Source organism: Canis lupus, chromosome 18 (genome assembly GCF_011100685.1).
Source record: "Canis lupus familiaris isolate Mischka breed German Shepherd chromosome 18, alternate assembly UU_Cfam_GSD_1.0, whole genome shotgun sequence".
NCBI lineage: Eukaryota > Metazoa > Chordata > Mammalia > Carnivora > Canidae > Canis > Canis lupus.
In genome coordinates this window covers 36,864,764-36,885,957 of record NC_049239.1, presented here as the reverse complement: position 1 = coordinate 36,885,957, position 21,194 = coordinate 36,864,764, and the positions used below count along the sequence as shown (strand labels likewise).

The 21,194-nt window shown below is 35.8% G+C and overlaps 1 protein-coding gene across 23 annotated transcripts in view; it reads right to left on the bottom strand.

The window, feature by feature from the left end:
* DCDC1 (doublecortin domain containing 1) overlaps positions 1 to 21,194 on the bottom strand; it is a 482,774-nt gene that overhangs the window by 54,521 nt on the left and 407,059 nt on the right. For all 23 annotated transcript variants that reach the window (XM_038563136.1, XM_038563134.1, XM_038563146.1 and 20 more), the window contains 7 exons: positions 20,067 to 20,160; positions 17,429 to 17,599; positions 10,806 to 10,991; positions 9,235 to 9,438; positions 7,766 to 7,967; positions 4,397 to 4,549; positions 3,571 to 3,672 (listed from right to left, as the gene is read on the bottom strand). In XM_038563136.1, coding sequence (XP_038419064.1) covers positions 3,571 to 3,672; positions 4,397 to 4,549; positions 7,766 to 7,967; positions 9,235 to 9,438; positions 10,806 to 10,991; positions 17,429 to 17,599; positions 20,067 to 20,160 — 1,112 coding nt within the window. The remainder of the gene's footprint in view (positions 1 to 3,570; positions 3,673 to 4,396; positions 4,550 to 7,765; positions 7,968 to 9,234; positions 9,439 to 10,805; positions 10,992 to 17,428; positions 17,600 to 20,066; positions 20,161 to 21,194) is intronic.

Below are 21,194 nucleotides of genomic sequence, written 5' to 3'. Positions count from 1 at the left end.
GCACGATATGGTTCAGTGGTAATTTAGTCAAATAGAAACCATGACCTATATAGCCCATCATCTCTTCCAGTCATGGAACATATGTTTTGTTCTCTTCACTAATAATAAGCCTTTCCCCAACAATTAGCTTAGCAGCCTGGGGATTAAGTACTTCTAAAATAATATTAACCCAAGAGACAGCAGGCCTTTTTTCCTATCTAATAATACCCGCAAGCACGATTAGTTTCTGACACCTCTGCTGTGCCCTTTAGGTTGTTAAAAAGCTGTGTAAGAGAAAATATTTATTGGAATACTGTACTCCAAAGAATAATAGGCATAATTTAATAAGTGTGTTGATTTGAATGTATACATTCTTTCAACTAGTCCACTTAAAATCGTTATAAAAGATTTAAAAATCATACTTAAGAAATTGGTTTTTCCCCATGTTGAAGATAAACTCACACTGAGTCTCATACTGATCTCTAAACTTTTTAAGTAAAAGTAATGCTTTCTTTTGCATGTTCCCTCTAGAAACTTATGTTGAGCACCAGCAATCAGTCAGGCATTGTGCTAGACGATGTAAATACAAACATGTTCAAGAGTTAGTCCTTGTCTCTAGTTTGTTGGGGGAAGGCAGATGTCAAGGAAATGATTACACCAATAATTGATTACAACTGTGCTGTCCCAGAGAAGTATAGAGTCTATATAAAAGCACTAACAGGGGTTACTGCCCTGGTCTGAAGTGCCAGAGAAGGCTTCTTTGCTAAAGTAACACTGAGGTGGATAAAATAATAGAAATACTAACATGAAGTTGAGACCTAATTTTGTTGCCAAGAGAGCCTTAGTGTACAGATTTTCAGCTCATGACTACAAACAAAACTCTTTGAAAATAATTTAGTATTTGCAGAGAATAAAGCATTTGCGCTCCTTAAGCTCAAGTTGGTGGAAATAGATCCAGCAATAAAAATAAATGGCAGCAATGACTTTTCAGGGAAACCAGAAGTCTATGTACCTAATAAGTAAGCATTCTCTGCAATTTATAGATGTGGAGAAAACATAATTGAATCAGTCAGCCAATGAGTTACAGTGGCAATGCCATTAGATTACACGTTTTAGAGAAGACCACAGTGGTACGAGAAAAATACGTGACACAAATTTACGCAAACATAGTTTTTAGCCTACTCTATTCATAAAACCCAGACAACGTTAATTTATGACACATAAATATTTTATTTATAGTGCCTTAGAACACTAAAACTTTGCTCAACTAAAGAGAGCTCAGCAATAGTTTATCATTTACACTCTTGAGAGCCAGGATTTGAATGTAGGAAAAGAGCAAAACCATTATGCATTATTTGTTTTTTGTCAAATTGCTTCTAATGGTCTTTTAAAAAAATGAATGCATTTGCGCTATAATTTTCATAAAGACAAATTCATCACAAAAGGTTTTGGTTCAAGGAAAGATGTTCATAACAAAGTACTATTTTTGTAGGTAAGGATACAAAATGAAATCGAGCAAAAATGTATTGATTAAATTGTTTTTTATTTTTTTATTACATTCTCCATATATTCTATTTTATATCATATGAGATCTGGGGAAGTAATGATAACAGCTAATAATTAATAGGGAAAACTAGAGAACATGAGTGCTTTGCTGTTCTTTCAAACTATAAATCTCATCCAGACAGCTCCCCCAAAAGTCTCTCCATCCTGTTTCAGCCTTATCTATGCCTGGGAGGGTAAGTCTGCCTCATTTGAGGTTTTAGTTGGAAAAATCTATTTAGCTCTCACACTAAATAAAATGCTCCAGCACTGCCTTTATATGTAAGAAAGGTGATACTTTGGCCTCATCTGCCATGCCTTTATTTCATTGATCAGTTTTTAGGATCCCAAGTCAGAAAATGGGCTGCCTTCTCAGGAACCCTTATTCTAATACTTATTGAGTATTTATTATGTGCTACGCATGCAGTAAATACTTGACATTTATTGTTTCATTATAAAAACCCTATAAAGTTATTACTGGTATTGTGATTAGTACTAGCAATCACCATACTTACAAATGAAATGTAAAATCAGCTTAGCACAGTAGTTTGTACATAGTATATGCTTAATAAACATTTGTTGCATTCGCCAATGGCTATAATGATGGAAAATAATCTACTTAGCCCCTATTTATACCTCCTCTTTCATCCAATCCTCAAGAAGCTCATCATTCAACAGGGACTGCAGTTAACTGAACTTTGACTTGTTCTTATTTATCTTCATAACTCCAACAACTAGAAAAGTTCTTCCTCAGAGTAGGTATTTTATGTGTATTGAATTTACATTTAACAGCAGAAAATATAACAGTCTGTCAGTAGAGACGAGATCTATCCTAGTACTAAATTCTAAGAGAAATTTAATTAATGGATTCCTCCGTAATGGGCACCATCTGACCAGATAGTTTTCAAAAGTGATATTATAGGTGATATCAACTGAACTTTAAATGCTTTTTTATTAAAAATGCCTTTTTAATACTTAATTATAAAAAAGCTGAAGACATGATATTAAAGTCAGAATATACACTAAAGGCAGCCCTGCTGGGTGCTATTTTCAGTATGTTGCTTTTTATTGATTTAATTTGATAACAGGAATAGACCTTAGAAAAATCATTGGGTTGATATTCTGTTCATTCTTTAATTCAATCATTCTACAAGTATTCACAGAGCAAGTAAGAAGGTTGTAGAATTTAGAATGTAACATAGGGATGACAGTCACATGACCAGGTAATTATATTCATGCGTGAATTCTTTTGCTAAGAACTGAATAATAGTTATTTCAAACCAGAGTTCTGTCTAATGCACTTACAACTAGTTGTGTTGCTTATTGCAGTAAAATTCACATGCTTTTGACAAAAGAGAGCGCACATACTTACGAGTTGGAAATCCTGTCATGGCAGTTACAGAGCCTAAAATGTATTCCTTTCTAGACTAAAGACCATAATACACTGTTTCTCCCCAAGAGAGAGAGTATTCAAGTGCTAGGAACAGTATAAGATCTGTAACCTAAGATTCTGTGACAAAGAGAATGAAAGAAGAAAACAAATATTGCCAATTGATCACTTTGACTATGAATAGCATATCTTATGCTGCCTAACACCAAGCAGCCCTTCTGAGACATTGATATTGACCTTTGAAAAATTTAGTACTTCCTCATTCAGATTATAAAACAAACAAAAACCCAAACTTATTCCCCAGCAATACCCAAAGAATAGACAGAAAGTTTTGTTTAAGGACTAATTCCAAAACCCACAAAATGTCAGTTCAGTGACTGTTTCAATCCCAATATGAGGGTTATATGACCCAGACACTCCTAATTTTTAAAATTTACATATAATTCATGTGATACTCACTTTAATATAAAATTTACAAATATAAAACCAGTACTGAAAGGTATATTATTAGGTTTTAGACTTGCTCAAGTGACTTTTGTGACACAATATTTACAGTACTCAGTCAAACATCTGGTATCTAATAGTAGGAAAAAACTTCCAGCAAATTGGGGTTACATTTAGAATTAAACATGGTGATACTTGATTTAGTTCATACTGACCTTTTAACTGTCTCATTTTGTGTTTCATGGTGTCTAAATCAGCCAAAATTTTGTCCTTTTTCAGCCAGTTCTGTTTTTCTAATTTTTCTGCTTTCTGCAAAGCTAGAAAAAATACACAATATTTTATTTTGCATGTGTTATCAACAGTAATTTATCATGCAAGCCAATAATTTATAAAGAACTTTCTGCTCCAAGAAATAGATTCAATTAGAAATAAGTAATTAAAAGGTAAGGGTCATTAAAAGAAACCTCATTTGAAAGATGACAAGGCTTAAGGCATTTCTTTATGGAATGGCGGGGAGGGGGTGGGGGTGGGCGGAGAAGAACAGTGCTGTTTTATTATATAGATTTACCATATGCAATAGCCATATTTCATTTTCCACTTCCACAAACTATTTGGAGGTGATGAAAGCCTGGCTTGGAACCATTCATTTTTTAAACATCCACCTACTGCCTAAAGGGTGCAATTCTTAAAAATGAAAATGTGCAGACAGGTCGTCTTCAGTGTGAATTAAACTCATTTGTTATTTTCTAATGTATACCATTATTCTCAGTCTTATAGACCAAGGATCTCTTTATCAACTAAATTAGACATTTTTCCATGCAGAATACTCCATTCCAGTAAGAAAAAACAGGCAACTGTGCAAATATCAGAGTACAGCTATTCTTGTGCACATGTTAATTGATGGACCTCCTGTTCTTTGCATAAATGTGATGTTATTATGTTGACATTATATACATTTAATTCTTTTCCTATGGTGAAATAAAATTTATTTCTCTCTCCATTATACACTTGCTTGGAAACAAGCAAAAACAAAAAACTTACCCTTCGGAGATAAAAATGGTTCACCGCAAGATACCCAGATGGCAATGGGATTTCTGAGGATGAAAGTGAGCAAAGACTTGTCTATACCATCCAAACTGTCAGATATCACAGACTTTGGAACTGATTTGGTTTTCATTTTCATTCTTGGGTTTTCTAGGAAACAAATGGTTCATTAACCATTGCACAATGACTAATGAATAAATTTGCCTCCTGAATTTATTTGTTCATTCAAAATTTTTCCTTTCTCATTAATGACTTCATTTAAACAGGTAATGCCTAAATCAGATGCAAATATATAAATATGATCTAAAGCTTCATATTCAACCAAGTAATTTAAACTAATCTATAAATATACTTTTAAATTCCTTTCTTATACTTATTAAAAAAAAAAGCTGAGGTGGCTCACTAAAATATCTACTCTGAAAAGGAATGAAATAAAAAGATAAGAAAATCAAGGAAAGGGGGAAAGAAGTACAGCAATAGATTAAAGCCTGAGATAAATTGCTTCAGGGTCCTCATCTTTTAAGTGAAGAGTAGTATCTATCTCATTCGGCTGTTGGGTAGATTAAAAGAAAAAAAAAAGAAAGTGCTTAGAATAAATGGTGTTTGGTCTACTTAATTGGACAAGCATTAAAAATGCCAGATAATATTTTTGTTATTAAATGGACATGAAAGCCATACTTCTCATTTGTTAGAGTTAAAGCACAGTTTGGGTTCTGAGCATTCTAGTGGCCTAAGCAAAGAGCAAAACACAATTTCAAGATTCACATGGCCCACATAGAAGATAAATTCCTCAGAAGATACACCTTTTCTGAGATCTGAGAGAAATTTATTTCAGGGTCTTCATAAGAGGGTTCTCTGTAAGGTAGCAAACAGTATCCTATAATAGAAATGAACAATATTGAGAACTTACAACATGCTGGGCATTTCACTAAGACCTCTGCACACATTATCTCAGGTAAGTCTCAAAATGATACTCTGAGTTAGGTCCATTTCTCTTTTACAATGTAACTGAGGTCTAATCAAATAGCTAGGTAGCTGCAGAGTCAGGATTAGAACCTGGGTCATACACCTCCAGAGCTTTTGCCCTTAACCACTATCTCCCTAGATACTTAGTTTCTGACTGGTGCCTGTTTTTTTTTTTTTTTTTTTTTTTTTTAAGTTCCTCAATGCAAACTGATGGCATTGCACAAGTCACAATTCAATAAAAAGGGCACGTCTGCTAATGGACAAGCCTGATTCAAGGATAACCTCTCGAATATAGAGGGGAAGGAATACTGATACCCTTTTAGTGCTCCAGCGTGAATAACATTACTTCCAGTCAAGTTTTAAATAGCAATTTGAAAGCAGGGCCTTTGAATTGTAATCTTCCAGAAACTGGAGATTAGATATTCAATATGACAAGTAAAGGCCAAACTATATGCTTTAATGATTAGCTAGGCATTAAATATTCACATAATTATTTTTAAAAAACAGGACAAATAATATCATTGTGAAATAATAGAAAAGCATATATTGGTCTCTGCCCCACATTCCTGGCAGAGAATTTCTAAAACTCTTGTAATTTTCTAAGCGATAAGAGCACTAGGAGCATCTTTTGTTCTAATGTTTTGTTTTTGACTCTGGTTCCCGGCACAGAGCCCCTAAATCCTTTGGAATTTCCTGGATGATAGTAGTATCTTGTTTTCTAATGAGATGACTTTTCACAGACTCTTGGATGAAGTCTGGTCACTAGAAAGACCAAGCCATGATTAGAACCTTGGAATTTTCTACCCTACCCTCATTCTCCAGAGAAGGGAGAGAGGCTGGAAATGGAATTAGTGAACAATCATGCTTACATGATGAGGTCTCCATAAAAATCCCAAAAAGTACAGCATCTGGAGACCCTCTAGGTTGGTGAACACATGGAGATGGTAGGAGAGTGGTGGGCTTAGAGAGCATGGAAGTTCGGTGCCCCTTCCCACATCCCTTGCCCTAGTCATCTCTTCCACCTGTGTGTTCATCTCTATCATCCATCATATCCTTTTAAAATAAACCAGGAGACAGTAAAGTGGACCGTTTCCTTGAGTTCTGTGAGTTACTCTAGCAAACTGATCAAACTGAAGGAGGGAGTCAAGGGAATTTCCCATTTAAGCCAGTTTGTCAGAAACACAGGTCTGGACATCTGAAGTGGGGGATGCAGTGAGGAGCAGTCTTGTAGAACTAAGCTCTTAACCTGTGGGATCTGATGCTAAAACCAGAGAGTTAGTGGCAGAGTTGGGTTAAATTGTAGGACACCCAGCAGGTGTTGCAGAATTGCTTGGTATGGGGGAAAAAACACACATCAGGTGTCAGAAGTGTTGTGAATGTGATAAGAGTGTGAGAGTAAAGAAGAGACACACAGGAAGAAGAGCAAGTTTTTCCTCCTCAATTATATCCAATAACATCAGCTAATATTCATTGAATGTTTAGTAAACAACAGCCAGGCACTATTCTAAGTGACATATGCATTTATACATAAACGCCTATTCATATATATTTTTATGAACACATATTCGTACCTATGAGGACCAAATGAGTATACATTTACCTGATTATCAGTGTGCAATTTGTAAAATGAGGAAACTGAGGTACAAGAGGTTAAATAATTTGCCTAAGAAGGAATAGTAGTAAGGAATAGAGGTAGGATCTGAACCCTGGTATTTTGGCTCCAAAACCCAAGTTCTTAATCTTTAAATCACGACTCTCAGTACAACAGTGGAGAGCTGAGATCACTCTGCTGAACTATTATTGTAAGATTCATTTTTATTTAGCCAACTGTTGCTGGAGACACAGTTCCTGCCCTCAAGTTGTACATAGTTTAATGAAACACACAAAAATGTAAACAGATAATTATAATACAGTGTGCTAGGAGTTGCAATACAAGTGCTTTCCCTGGTGCTTCTGGGAGTTTAGAGGAACAGTGGAGATGGGCAGGGGCAGGTAAGGACAGCTGGCCGGCAGGAGTTATAGAGAGGACACCTTCTCTTCAAATAATAGAAAGAGATTTGCATTGATCCAGTCCCGCCTTCTTCACTGGTCTCCAGTTGGTTTTGGCTTTAAATTTAAAAACAAAAGCTGCTCGTGTTACATAAAGTAGCTAAGTTGTTAAACATATTTTATACATTTGAGGCAATTTATTTTTGGGTGCTGAAACCAAATTTACATTATTTTTTTAAACTTTTTCTTATCATTCTGCAAGGTAAAAATAATACAAAAATCTCACACAGGAGCAGCTTCCTGTGATTTTGTAATTCTAGAAGGAGTGACTGAATCACAGGATCACATTTAACTTTTTTAAGATGAAAAATAAGTAGAATCAGTTAAATCCCATAGAATGTCATCACCAACCTTTCATACTTTTAATAGTTGTCTCCTTTGCTTGAACAGGGGCTGTCTCTTTCTTTTGTTTCTCAGTGTTTCTCTGGATAAAAGATTCATCTAGAGCCCATAAAACCAAATCACGTAAGGAAAGGACTGTGGTTCCATCTTTGGTATATACTTTGGAGGCTGCTCTGGTGAGACCAAGTTGCTCTGTGCATTCTGTAAGAAGCTAAATAACACAAATTGTAAAGAACTGATGAGATGAAATAGTGCTAGGGCTGGGAGCAATCGTGAAGCGCTTATTATTTTAGAAATTTGAGAAAATCCTTTAATTTGGGAAAATAGAAAGCTAAATAACTACTGACTTGATCTTTGATTAGAGACAATTTTTGGTATCGGATTGTCCTACATAATCTCACAAAATTAGTCCACTCCAACTGTGAAAATTAGCTCCAAAAATTTAACACAGCAGCTGATGTATGTTAATACATTTTAACATCAGAGTATTTATTTCTTAAGACGTGTTCAATTTAGAGATCCACTTTCAATTTTGTTGCTTTAGAAGGTATAAAATTGGAACACTTCCTCTTGATGAACTACATGAGTAGTTGACTTTCAAACCCAAACTAACACGTATTATTACTTCCATTTTGCAGACAGACTGAAAGTTAACTTTGTTGTCCAAGACTACAGAAGCCAGCTGTGGAGCTCAGAGTGAATCTTGGTCCTGCTAACTTTTGTGATTTGCTTAGTTCACTGAACAATATCTTAGGCTATTTGTATTCAACTGAAAAGGGGAGTGAACAAATAGGTGTGTATGTGTGTGTTTTTGCAAGGAAGTCCCCAGGGTAACTCCATGTCAAATTTAATGTTGCTTATAAAATATGCTTTTAAAGGTATTGGCCAGAATGTATAGACAAGATAATCACCAAACAAGGGAAGGACAAAGCTGGGTTTGGGCCTCTTGAACTCTCCTTCCTTTCTGTGACTACAAGGAGCAGCCTCTATGATAGAAACCACTTGTTCCTTCCTAACATAACTCTTGCTTCTCCAATTTGAGAATGAAATAAAACAACCTGTCAATAAATAAGTGCTCAGGTGTTCCAAATGATAAGTGAGGTGGCATCTCTTAGGATATTTAGATGACACACAACTTGAAGCTAGAATGGGAAGAAAGGGGGAAAAAAGGCATTCTCTCTATAACACAAGTGGAGAAATCTGGTAACTTTGTTTGCCCCCTGGTTTTTTTGTACCTTTGCTCTGGAGCCAATCTAAAAACCATATTCTGATTTTTCATTTTTCTAAGTCTGTATCCAAAGAAATACAATAAAAAAGAATATCTTTAAGAAAACAGAGATCTTGATCTCATCAGCCTAAATTGGTGAAACTGGCCTGGGACATTTATCATTCAATCTCATCGCTTTTTTCTTGTCAGAAGAATCACTATTATCATTACCTCGGAGGATGCAAGAAACGTTTAAGTGATAGCCACTTACTGTGGGGAATGTTCCAGCCACAATTAACTTCCCATTTCGATATCCATCTCCATTTTTGTATGCAATTATTTTCACTGCCTTCTGGTGCAAAGCTGCTGTACCACTATGAGATACAACTCGCGTGCAGGTCTTCATCCGTAAAGATAATAGACGTTCTTCATAATAACTGAGTGTTTTCTCAGCCTCACAAGAAGATAAATCAGCCTGATTAAAAAAAAAAAAAAAAAAACCTTGAGAGGTCTACTCAAGCTTTTTCTCTTGTACATGTGTGTGGTATCTAAATTTTGAAATGCTCACTTTGCATGCTGTAGGTATTGGATACCACCGTGGGAAGAATGTTGGGTCAGAACTCAGTTCTCTTCCCAGCCCTGTCACAGGTCTCTCCGTGACTTTAGGCCTCTGGCTTGTGTTCCTGGCCTCGTTCTGTTTTCTACTTTGCCTTTTCTGTGACAAGAGTGGGGGGGAGAAGGATGCCAGGGCCAGAGAAAGTCTGGCCTTGAAGTAATGGGACGCTGGCACTACAGATAATCTCTTAATCTTTAACTTGAGGATGATGCCATCCTGTGGTGGCAGATATTGATGAGCGAGGAGGGAAATAAGTGCAGGCCTAATCTACATGGTGGTAATGAGGGTGGTGAGCCCTAAACTTCATTTTTCCCTTTCCATTCCCTACTCAGGATGCTGCTTTGAGTGAAAAACTCTGTCCGAGATGTTGTAACACTGGAGATTCTTCCAATTAGCTCACCACCACCTCATAACCCCACCATCACCAAAGCAAAGCCAACTGCCTTCAGATTTCCTCAGAGGGCTGACTACTTTTCATCTTCAGAGTTACTATTTGCACTCCATGTTTCTTGCAACTGTTCCTGTCCCCTCCAGACCCCTCCCACACTGCACTGTTTATCCAGTTTAGGGGAATGAGGAGAGAGACCTGCAAGTGGAGAGAGCAAGCCCTGGAGAGCGCACCAAGTTGAAAGATCCCTCTTAGGAATCACTCCTTTTTATACAGGTTTGTAAGCTCCCCTTAGCACATCCTACTCTAAACTTGAAGGAGAGGACTTTTTAAATGGTGCCATTTTAAATTAAGATCACAGGAAAGTGGCAGAGATTCTTTTTCCCCATAAGCTATAAATAGTATTAGACATGGATGCATGCATTCAGGCACCCAACCTGAAGAGCCATTAACAACATGTCAAGTTCCCCCTGAAATGTTCCATACTAGTATAAAGAAGTTTGTGAATACAGGCAAAAAAGCTGCTCCACTAAGTAAAGATTTGCAGTTGCTTCCTCATCTAAAAGCAACACAGAGAGCAGTGGAAGGTGTCAGTAGATGATTAAAGCCGCAGAAGTGCCCAATTAACTTCAAAGAGTGTATCGAACTATTAATAGACAATGTATTTTAAATTACAATGGGGAAGAGGAAATCAATGCAGGTGGAATGGTAAAGGTGCATCAGAGGAAGATGAATTGGATGAGTGGAGATGAACTTGAGTGCAAGGCAGATAATGAATGCATCAAAGTTTCCAAAGTGATGCCACACACGTATTAGCAGAGCTCAGATCATTACACACCTCTGCCACACTGATGACCTTGAAAGGCCCTCGTGAGAATGGTTTCTGGATCTTGGAGCCTGAGGCACAGAGGAATGGCAGCCCTGGAAGCAACTGTTTCAGCCCCTTCTCTGCTCTCATGGATTGTCCACATGCTAAGCAGAGCATTGTTTTTTTCTTCCCAGTGGGGGAGAGATAATAGTATCCCTAAAAAAAAAAAGGAACAAAGATGGTTTTATGTAGGCATATCTAAAATATGATAGCATTTTTGTAGAATGTTAAATTTGAAATCTCAACATGAATGCATTCTTTTGCTCCCTAATAATTACACTTTAAAAAACATACTTCCAAATTCTGTTGACTGGAAAAGGCGAAAGGCAGTAACAATTCAACAATTTATGTCAATTTATATATAATTTATGTCAAGAATCAGGGTTTCTTGGAGGAATGGCCAGTTCCAAATTTGGGGCAAGAAATATACAAGGTAAGCAAGGTTGTGGGGTGGTGTCTGGAAAGAAAAGAAGCCATCCAAGAGTAAAGGAATCATTTTAAAAAGACACAAGAATCAGCAACATGAAGGAGCCTCCACTGATCCAAAATGGGACAATTTGAGAACAACAAAAAGAATGATAACCAAAACACTTTAGACATGTTTAAAAATATAAAATCTCATAAGCTCATAATGATGCTAAAAATACTTATAAGTAAACTGGCACCAATTTATAACTCTGAAAACTAGTCATTAGAAAGCGTGCCAGATTATTTGCAGAGATGGGCACAATAAGACTGCTCATCCTTGTTTGCATGTCCTTCTGAAATGTGACTTTACGGCTCCTCCAATCAAGAAATCTTTCTCCTTTTGTCCCTTCCTTGAATCTAAGCAAGACCATGTGACTTGCTTTGGACAATGTAGCATTAGTAAATGTGATGCAAGCAGATGTGTAAGAAGTGCTTGCATATTGGAGGTTGTTTTTTTGGTTGTATTTGGAACCCTGTAATTGTTCACAATGTGAACAAACTTAAGCTAGCCTACTTAAGGAGCCTTGAGGAGAACCAAGGAATGTTCTCTGTCCCCAGCTAACAGCCTGCTGATATCCCGACGTGTGAAGGAGACCATCTTTAACCATTCAGTCCCCATAGAACCTCCAAACTACTGATATACCACCAGACGACTACACATTAGGGTCACGTGAGTGACCCTGGGCAAGACCAGCAGAGTGGCCCCATTAAGCCAACCTCAAATTTTTGGCCCACAGAGCAAAAAAAAAAAAGTGACTCTTGGTTTAAGTCGCTAAGTTTTCAGGTGGTTTATTATACCACAATAGATAAATGAGATGGATAGAAAGAATTAACGTTTATCCTAGCATCCCTTACAAACCATATTTTTGGTAGTCAAATACCTAGTTGAAGAGGATAAATGTCATTGAAGTTTTTCCTTATATAAAAAGCTCAGCTAATAAATGTTGGGGAAAATGACAGAATTAGACAAAACAACCCTTTGGAGACTCCTAATGAAGTAATTGATTTAGACAAAGATCATCAAAGAGTGACACTAGATGAAAATTTATTGGGAGATTTGTTAAGTGTGAGGTTGGGTTCTAATCATGCCCACTGATACCCATTTTCACTAAAAATGGAAAACACAGATATTATATCCCTGCATAAGTGATCAATATGAAATATACCATAAACCCATGAAGATTATTGTCAAAAAATGTTAAACATCAATCTAATTACAATTCTAATGTTAAATTCCTTTTGCAGGAATTATGGGGGCTAGAGAAACAAATTTAAAAATGCCATAGGAAGTAAACAGACAAATCCAAATAAGAGACATTCTATAGGACAATTCTAGAGCCTACGACCAAATGTCATATAGGAATCTTGCTTGAATCCTGGTTCATATCAACCAACCATAAGAAGAATTTTTTAGGAGAACTTAGGAAATTTGATTAAGAACAGGGTACTTGATTGATAGCTAAAGGATTATTGTTACTTTTGTTAGCTGTGATAATGGTATAATGATTATGAAAGAAAATGTTCAAATTTTTTAGAGGCGTATGCTTAAGTTAAAGGTGAAATGGTATCAGGTCTCGGGTTTGTAAAGATTGCAAAAACCTGGATAATAGTCTAATTTAGATAAAAAGTAAGGATTCATTACACTATTCTATTTTTGAATATGTATGAAAATTTCTATAATAAAATTTTAAAGTGCTTTTATATAGACTCTTTAATTTGTTTTGGTCTTACAAAACTAAAAGTTAGGTGCAGCCAGAATTAATAATAATAAGTCAATTTCCAGATGAGAAAACAAAAGCTCAGAAAGGAAAGTTTTCATCTAAGGATACTCAAGAGGTACATGGAAGGAGTGAAATATAAAACTGACTTCTGATTCCAAGTTTTTGGTTTTTTTTGCCTTTGTTGTATTTCTTCAACTACTCCTTTAAATATGTAGAGCTACCTCAATTCAAAGCCAACACTTAGATGATACTTTTGAAGATGTAATTCTTAAATTCCACTATGGATTTTTCTACAATTTCCAGTTTTCTACACATCATTGAACAGCAGAAAATTAAAATATTCCTGCTAATAAATAAAAAAATAAATAAATAAATAAATAAATAAATAAATAAATAAATAAATAAATAAAATATTCCTGCTTAGGTGGAATTGAATAAACATTATGTACAAAGTCATTTCTTTTTTTTTTTTTTTTAATTTTCATTTATTTATGATAGTCACAGAGAAAGAGAGAGAGAGGCAAAGACACAGGCAGAGGGAGAAGCAGGCTCCATGCACCAGGAGCCGGATGTGGGATTCGATCCTGGGTCTCCAGGATCACGCCCTGGGCCAAAGACAGGCGCTAAACCGCTGCGCCACCCAGGGATCCCTGTACAAAGTCATTTCTATAGCAGCATGTGCTTCATGATAAATCACGTGCCAATAATTTTCCTTATTATACTAACGAAGCCCATTGAAAAGTATCCAGAAAATGTATTTCTCATTCATTAAAACATCAATCCCCATGACTGTGGTGCTACAGGTTTGATGATCCCTGAATTGTTCTACTTTGACAATGGTGCATGTATACAATGTAAACTAGATTTTTTATTCATTCATCACATTTGATACTGTTTTGAAACTGCTGATGGAAAGAAAAAGGCAATATATTTGGGGAGCTCTCAGGTTAGCTATGTCTGTAGAATACAGAGTTTAAAAATTCAGTAAGCCAGCTATGGTATTTTGTACAAAATACCAGACAATTTATTTGACTAATTCTTTTCTCCATAAAATTTCCTTGATTTATTGAAATGAATGACTTGATCTTTTGGTCCTTATAGATATATGGTCTATTACATGATCAATAATGACCATCACTATTGTATAGTAGCCTAATGTGATTATGAATAAATTATTCAGTGTCTTTATCATAGTTATTATTTAAATGAGATATCATATGTGAAAATCACTAATATTGATCAGTATGTAACATACAGTAGTTATCTAGCATATAATAGTAACTTCTTATTAGTTTTCTTTTTCTAAGCTATCCATAAGGATGAGGTCTAGAAAGGGAGTTCTTACCCTACATCCAAAATGGATTTCAAGGGGAGTCTGTAAACTTTCTATAATTTATATGAAAGATGTTTCTCTACACATGCACATTTTTGGGGAAAAGAGTATCTATAATTTTCATGAAACTCTCAAAGAAGTCTGTATCTCCAAAAAGTTTAAAAACTATCTAGCGCCTTTTAACACTGAATAGATTTCTCCTAAACCCAGGAGAGGTTTTTAGTCTGTGAATTCCAGAATTGATATATTATTGTACTCTTCAGATCAATCATATTAACTTCTATCAGATAGGCTACCATTTAACTATTGAGAAAGGAAAATCATAATCTTTTAGAACAAATAATTGCTGGAAACTGAGAAGTTGTATCTTGTTTAACAAAAGAGCATCTTGATTGTATGATTAAAAGAAAGGTACCAGTTTTATAATCATTGAGCCCTAAACTCTAGGACTCCTTTCTTTCCTTTTTTATTATAAAATATTTCAATCATACAGAAATAGCACAGTATAGTGAATCCCCATGAATCCATACTCAGCTTCTACAATTACTATCTGGAAGTTAACAAAAATTAACAAAAATAATCTAAATTTTGTCTAGATTTACTAAAATGCAACCAAGTTTTAAAGGCCTGTTGGAAAAACATTCAAAAAGTCCTAAGATGGCCACTAAATAAAACTAACTAATAATTGGACTGGTGTCAACCTGGAAATTGAGGAGTTTACAGGATGAAATAAGAGTTCTGCAATGGGTACTAAAGACCAGAAGCTACTGATGAAGCCATTGAAAGTGGCAACTGTGTTCAAGTTTAAAAAAACGACCTTAGAAGGCCATTTGAGTCTCTGCTTATAGAGCTCATTTTGCAAAAAGAGCCAGTTCACACTGTGCTGGAGTCATGCGGATGTATCTTCTAAGCCGCACTCTCATTAGTAAGAAAAATGACAGACAGCAAATGGCCTTCAAGAATGATTTTGAAGAAAGTGAGTTGCATATATGATTTTAGGATGAATTCAGAGTAAAATCAGTGTGCCAACTAGCTGCTGTGTGGCCCTATAATCAGCATACTGATGGTCTTGACTTGTTTAAATGATGTTTTCTGCCTATTTGGGTTAAGGAAAAGTATGTAAAATAGTTTTTAAAATATTTCTAAAAAAATGTTCAAGTAGAAAATTCTGGTACTTAGACTGTTGACCTTTTCTTAAGCATAACATCAAGATGTCCACTAAGATCTCTGTTCCACTGTCCCTCACACCTTTCATGCCATCACTCTCTAAAACTCAGCCTAGAATCTACCATCTGTCACTGTAGTTACTCTCCTCGCCTTTTCCACCAGCTGTACAGTTCTTCCTTTCTTGTGTCTTTCAATAAAAACACAAGTTGTATAATCACTGGAAAATTTTGATCATATACCAAAGTATGATAAGCCCCCTTCTATCCTTCACTCAGTTTCAACAATTATCAACAATTACTAATTTCATTTTATCTGCATCCTCACCCACTTCTATTCCTACCCTAGATTACTTTGAAGCAAATCCCAGGCATCATATCATTTAATTCCTAAATATTTCAGTATGTATCTCTAAAAGATAAAAATTCTTTTAACATAACTATAATGTCACACTTAAAATTAATTGTTTTATTGTAATTTATTTGCTATATATTTTTTGTCAGTTAGGATTTTGGCGACTGCATGGTCTCTGTGCCTTTTACCATGTTCCTCTACCTCTTATGTTTTCAGTAAATTATTAGTTAGAATGAAAGACTTGATTAGATTCCAGTTACATTTTTGGAGGAAGGAACACTTCATAAGCAATACTATGTACTTCCATCGAGAAGAATATAATATCTGTTGTGTCCCTGTTTGTAGTGTGAGTAGCTACTGATAAACATTGCCTAGGTCAATCAATTCTTCAAAGTTCACAACATAGTGATATTCCAACTTTTTCATACCTCATTTATTATCTGGGGTATTCCTATGAAGTGAAACTTCTCATCTACTATTTTGTTATCCTAAGGGACATTTCATAAAGGAAGGAAAAAAATAAATGCTTGATTCTTTATTTCCTACTTGCCAAAGTAACTAATTGGTTCATTTCATTGTGATCAATGAATTATTGTTCTGGTTAAAAGTCAGTATGAACATATAGATTTAAATATATTTGATGTATGTCAATTCACCACATTCAGTAGTCTTATTGATGCTTAAATTGTTTTTCTTTGAACTGGGATACTTTTTAAACTGACTTGATTCCTTTTAAGCTGACCTTAGTAGTCTTTGACAGCATATTTGCTAGGTGGTATGAGTTCACAGACAAAAGAGAAAAGAGTTGGGAGGAGGATAGCATAGTCAAAACCAAATATATGCAAAATAGTATGGTAAATTTGGATAAATGCAAATTATTTAGTAAAATCGGGGTATTTGGGGTGAAGGAGAAGAGGCAGCCATTTAGAGATGTCTGAGGAGCAGAGTAAAGAGGATCTTAGAGAATCTTGTAACGTACATTATGAGATTTCTATAGGTCAATAGTAATCAGCAAAAGCAAGGTAGCTTGACATACAGACCGCACAAATAGCTCAGGTATTTGTGAAGTATGCAGCAGTTCCTTACTAATAAAAATTACAGGACCCCATTTGAAAAATTATTTTCTGCAAAAATCAGAGTGTAGGTATTCAGTTTTAGACCTATGCTTGGTATAATATAATTAAAGTCACTTACAATCATTTGAATCTTATATGCTTTCTGGAGTGGAGTGACATCTAGGGTGGCAGATTAACCTGTGGGGGTGTGGTGTACATGATTATCCTCACTCCTGAGTGTTCTGGTGAACTGATGATGGACCAAAGGTGGTGCTGATGATAGGGAGCCATTGAAACAATATAAGCAGAGGGTAATACCGATATTCCTTCATTGTTTCCTAATCAGAATCACAGAGTCTAAGTGATTTCACTCACAAATCAGTATTTAATTTATGTGAATATAAGGTTTTCTAGGGGAAAAAAAAAAGATCTAGCTTTATTAAATTACTCCATTTCCCCCTACTTTTCTTTTATCCTTAGTAGAAAAGAATCACTTACTGGTTGATCAATGTTTTCCCCTTTAATCACAGAGGATGTACAAATACCAGCATAATTTGCTGCTGTGATCTCCTTATCCAGTACAGTGCTGTGAAAGGCCACAAAAGCTTTGATATTTTCCACATAATTCCACTTTTGATTGGATGTCCCATTGTTATAGGGTTTATATTTCTGAAAAAAAAAAAAAAGATAAAATATGGAGTCAGACAGGAGAGTTTATGATTTTATTATAGCTATCATAGTTTCATTGCATAAATTCAGAAAGTATATATAATTAATCATAATTCTACTATGCAGTAATAACTATTATTTATATTTGATGATTATATGTGCAACATTTTTTATATTTATAAATATGCATCCTCTGATTTACAAAAATGAAATCACAAAATGCATATACTTTGGTAGCTGCATTAGTTTTTTTTAACAAGAATATTCCATGAACCTTTGCCATCATTTGAAAGGACATACACTATTTGATCTTAGTGATATTTTATTTTACCACTTTCCAATAGGTAAACATGTAGATTATTTCTCAGATTTTCTTTATTATAAGCAAAAAAGCAATGAGCAATCATATAAATACATTTTCATGTAAATCCATGAAAAATTCTTTAGAACAAACTCCTCAAGTACAGTTGCTGATAAAATAACATGATCATTTTAAAATATCATGAGACATCATATTAAGCTTTATAACATCTAAATGCTTTCTAGAAAGGTTATTCTAGTTTGTACACCAACAGTAAATAATATGGCCTGTTTTCCTCACATTCTTGCCCAAACATCATCAGTTTAATAAGTGAAAAATAGTACCTTGTTGCTATTTTAATTATGTTTCCCTGGTTATTATGAAGGTTTTTTTTTTTCTTTAAAAAATGTGAGTACAGGCAGTTTTATATGTAACAGAAAACAGCACATTTATTCTAATTATAAAACTTGGCTCAAGCATAAATAAAGAAATGAGTAGTTTCAATTTTAGAGAATTTAAACCAGTAGATTAGTTCCAACTAAACATACCATGACACCTCAAGGAACTTTATAATGAATAGCACTTACTTTACCAAGGAGAGATTGATAGTAAAGAGGAAAATAAATGGGTCTTCAGAATTGATTTAATAGGTCAGACAACAGAGCATCCCTCAGAGGCATGGAAAACAAAGACTATATTTCAAGGAACAGAGAGTGGGGGGTCTGGTAACATTAGCCTAACATGCCTCATTTTTATTATTTTACATGGGCTTTAATATTTTCTCACAGGCTGATTGCTTCAAGAAATCAAAATGAAACAACCGCAAAGAAAAAAATTTGAAAGGTAATACAAATTATCTTGAGATCAAACTTATTTCTTAAAAATGGGAACCTTAGGGGAAAATGTCAATATCTGTAATTTTATGAAACTGATTAAGGGGGGATCCCTGGGTGGCGCAGCGGTTTGGCTCCTGCCTTTGGCCCAGGGCGCGATCCTGGAGGCCCAGGATCGAATCCCACATCGGGCTCCCAGTGCATGGAGTCTGCTTCTCCCTCTGCCTGTGTCTCTGCCTCTCTCTCTCTCTCTCTGTGACTATCATAAATAAATAAATAAATAAATAAATAAATAAATAAATAAATAAATAAATAAAAAAGAAAGTGATTAAGGTACAAAATTTGCATCTGCATGAGGTTTTAAGCTCGCGGTGGCCCATGTCAAAGAGGCACCTGACAGGGAAGAATGTGATGTTATATATACTATGTCTCCTAGAATAAATTTTTAGTCCATGTTTATCAGCAGGATAGAAGACTTAATTAAGCTTTGATATTTGTCCAGATTGCTTTATCCCAATTATGGATTCGGGACCTGCAAAACAAGCTGCTTCATTGCTATTAAAAACATCGAATAAAACAAATGTACTTTGGGGACAATATATTCTGTTTAACAACAAAAAAAATGGTACATACTGTGGAGGATATAAAAAATAAATTCAGAGCAGGGGCACTCCTAAACTTTCTTTCCTCCTATAAGGAAAAACACATACCCATTTAGGAGTGTCTTTGATTATAAGTAAGGATGACAGATAAACATGAAGAAAGAATTCCATAGATCTTTACCCAACTCAAATGAACCCAGATTTCTCTAGGAGTCTCCAAAAATTGTTTGGCTGCTTTAAGCATTTGCAAAAGTATGTTAAAAGTGTATTTCAAATGAGTATCTTAATAGAATTAACATTGATGAGGTCACATCCTTCAGGAAGGCCTTTGATCATGCTCTTTCCCTCCAGTTACCAGGTGAGAGGGGAATTGTCTATGTCCCAATCACTGAGCTTAAAACACGTGCATTCACTTGACCCACCACTGAGACTGTATGAATGTTACTGGGATAATTTTTCATGCTTGCCCTTGGATTTGATTTAAGTAACTAGCATCGCTCCTGACATGCAGCAAGCCCACAATCACCATCTGTTGGATTAAACTAAATTAAGAGCTACATGAACATGTTGAATTTGAAATCTAGGCAGACTATTGTAAATATTTTAACAATGGCATTCAAAACAGGTTTCTATGACAGCCATTGTCTTTCTCCACAACAAGGAAACATAGAGCTCTACTTAATTTTAAATAAAGGGCCATGATTACTACTTAGCCTATATTTATATCTTACCTGAACAATAACTGGAGAGCCACAGACTTCATTTCTTGTTTTGGTCATTGATACTGCCAGCACAAGGTCTGGGTTACTCACCAGGTGAAAGGTCCTTTGGGAAAACAGGATTAGGCCTGTTATCAAGTAGCATAACCAGATCAGAGCTCCCTCTGTGCCACTTACCCGAGTGCTGCCTCTTAGCTCCGAACACGCTCTGTGATAATGGATATGAATCCTTTAAGCATTTCTCCCCCACAGAAGCACAATGTGAAGCTTTCTCAGTAGAGAGTGCTGGAGGAACACTGCAGGAGGAAGGGGCTCTCTTGCTCTTCCTGGCTTCTGCATGGAGTCAGCAGCTGGGAGTGAGGATATCCAGCCTTGCTCTTCTCTAACCAGGTGCCCAGAGTGTGTGGTCCCTGGGAACTCTCAGAGCCCTGGCCTGGCCTGGCCTGGGAATCATTTGCTTGTGGTCCTCCTGACATGGACGTCACATGCTCTAAACTTTCTGCCTCCCCAGCACCCCCATTCCCTTTTCATGCCTGTGTGTCCCCAAACCAGCTGTGACCCCATGTATGTTCCAGAAGGCTACTTCCTTCTTGCATAGCAACCACAGTGCAGGTCTGGCCAGGCAAACCAGTGGGTTTTTGCCATGCAGCTATCTGCATCCATACCTTTTCTAATGAGTTCTGAACTCTGGCCTTGGGAAAGGGCCTAATTTCCCTCAACTTTTTGAGTTTGTCCCTAACTCCCTCAGCCCCAGAGCACTGTCCAGAGGATTTTTAAAAACTATCTGATAGTTACTCTTTTATTATTGTTTAATAATCCTTTACGTTACATATGTCATTTAAATCACTGTATGGTTTCTGTCTCCAGATGGAACCCAGACTGATAACCCTCTTCACCTCCTGCTATTTATTATGAAAGGCACTGTGGCAAAATGATTAAGAACATGGATTTTGGAGCCACAGTGCCTAAGTCTGAATCCTGAATTCACTTATTAGTAGCTATATGGCTTTGCTTAACAACCCCGTACCTCAGTTTCCTCTTCTGTAAAATAGGATAATGATGCATGCCTCACAGGACTCTTGTGGGAACAAAATAAATTAATGCACAGAAAACACACAGAATATTGCCTGGCACATATCA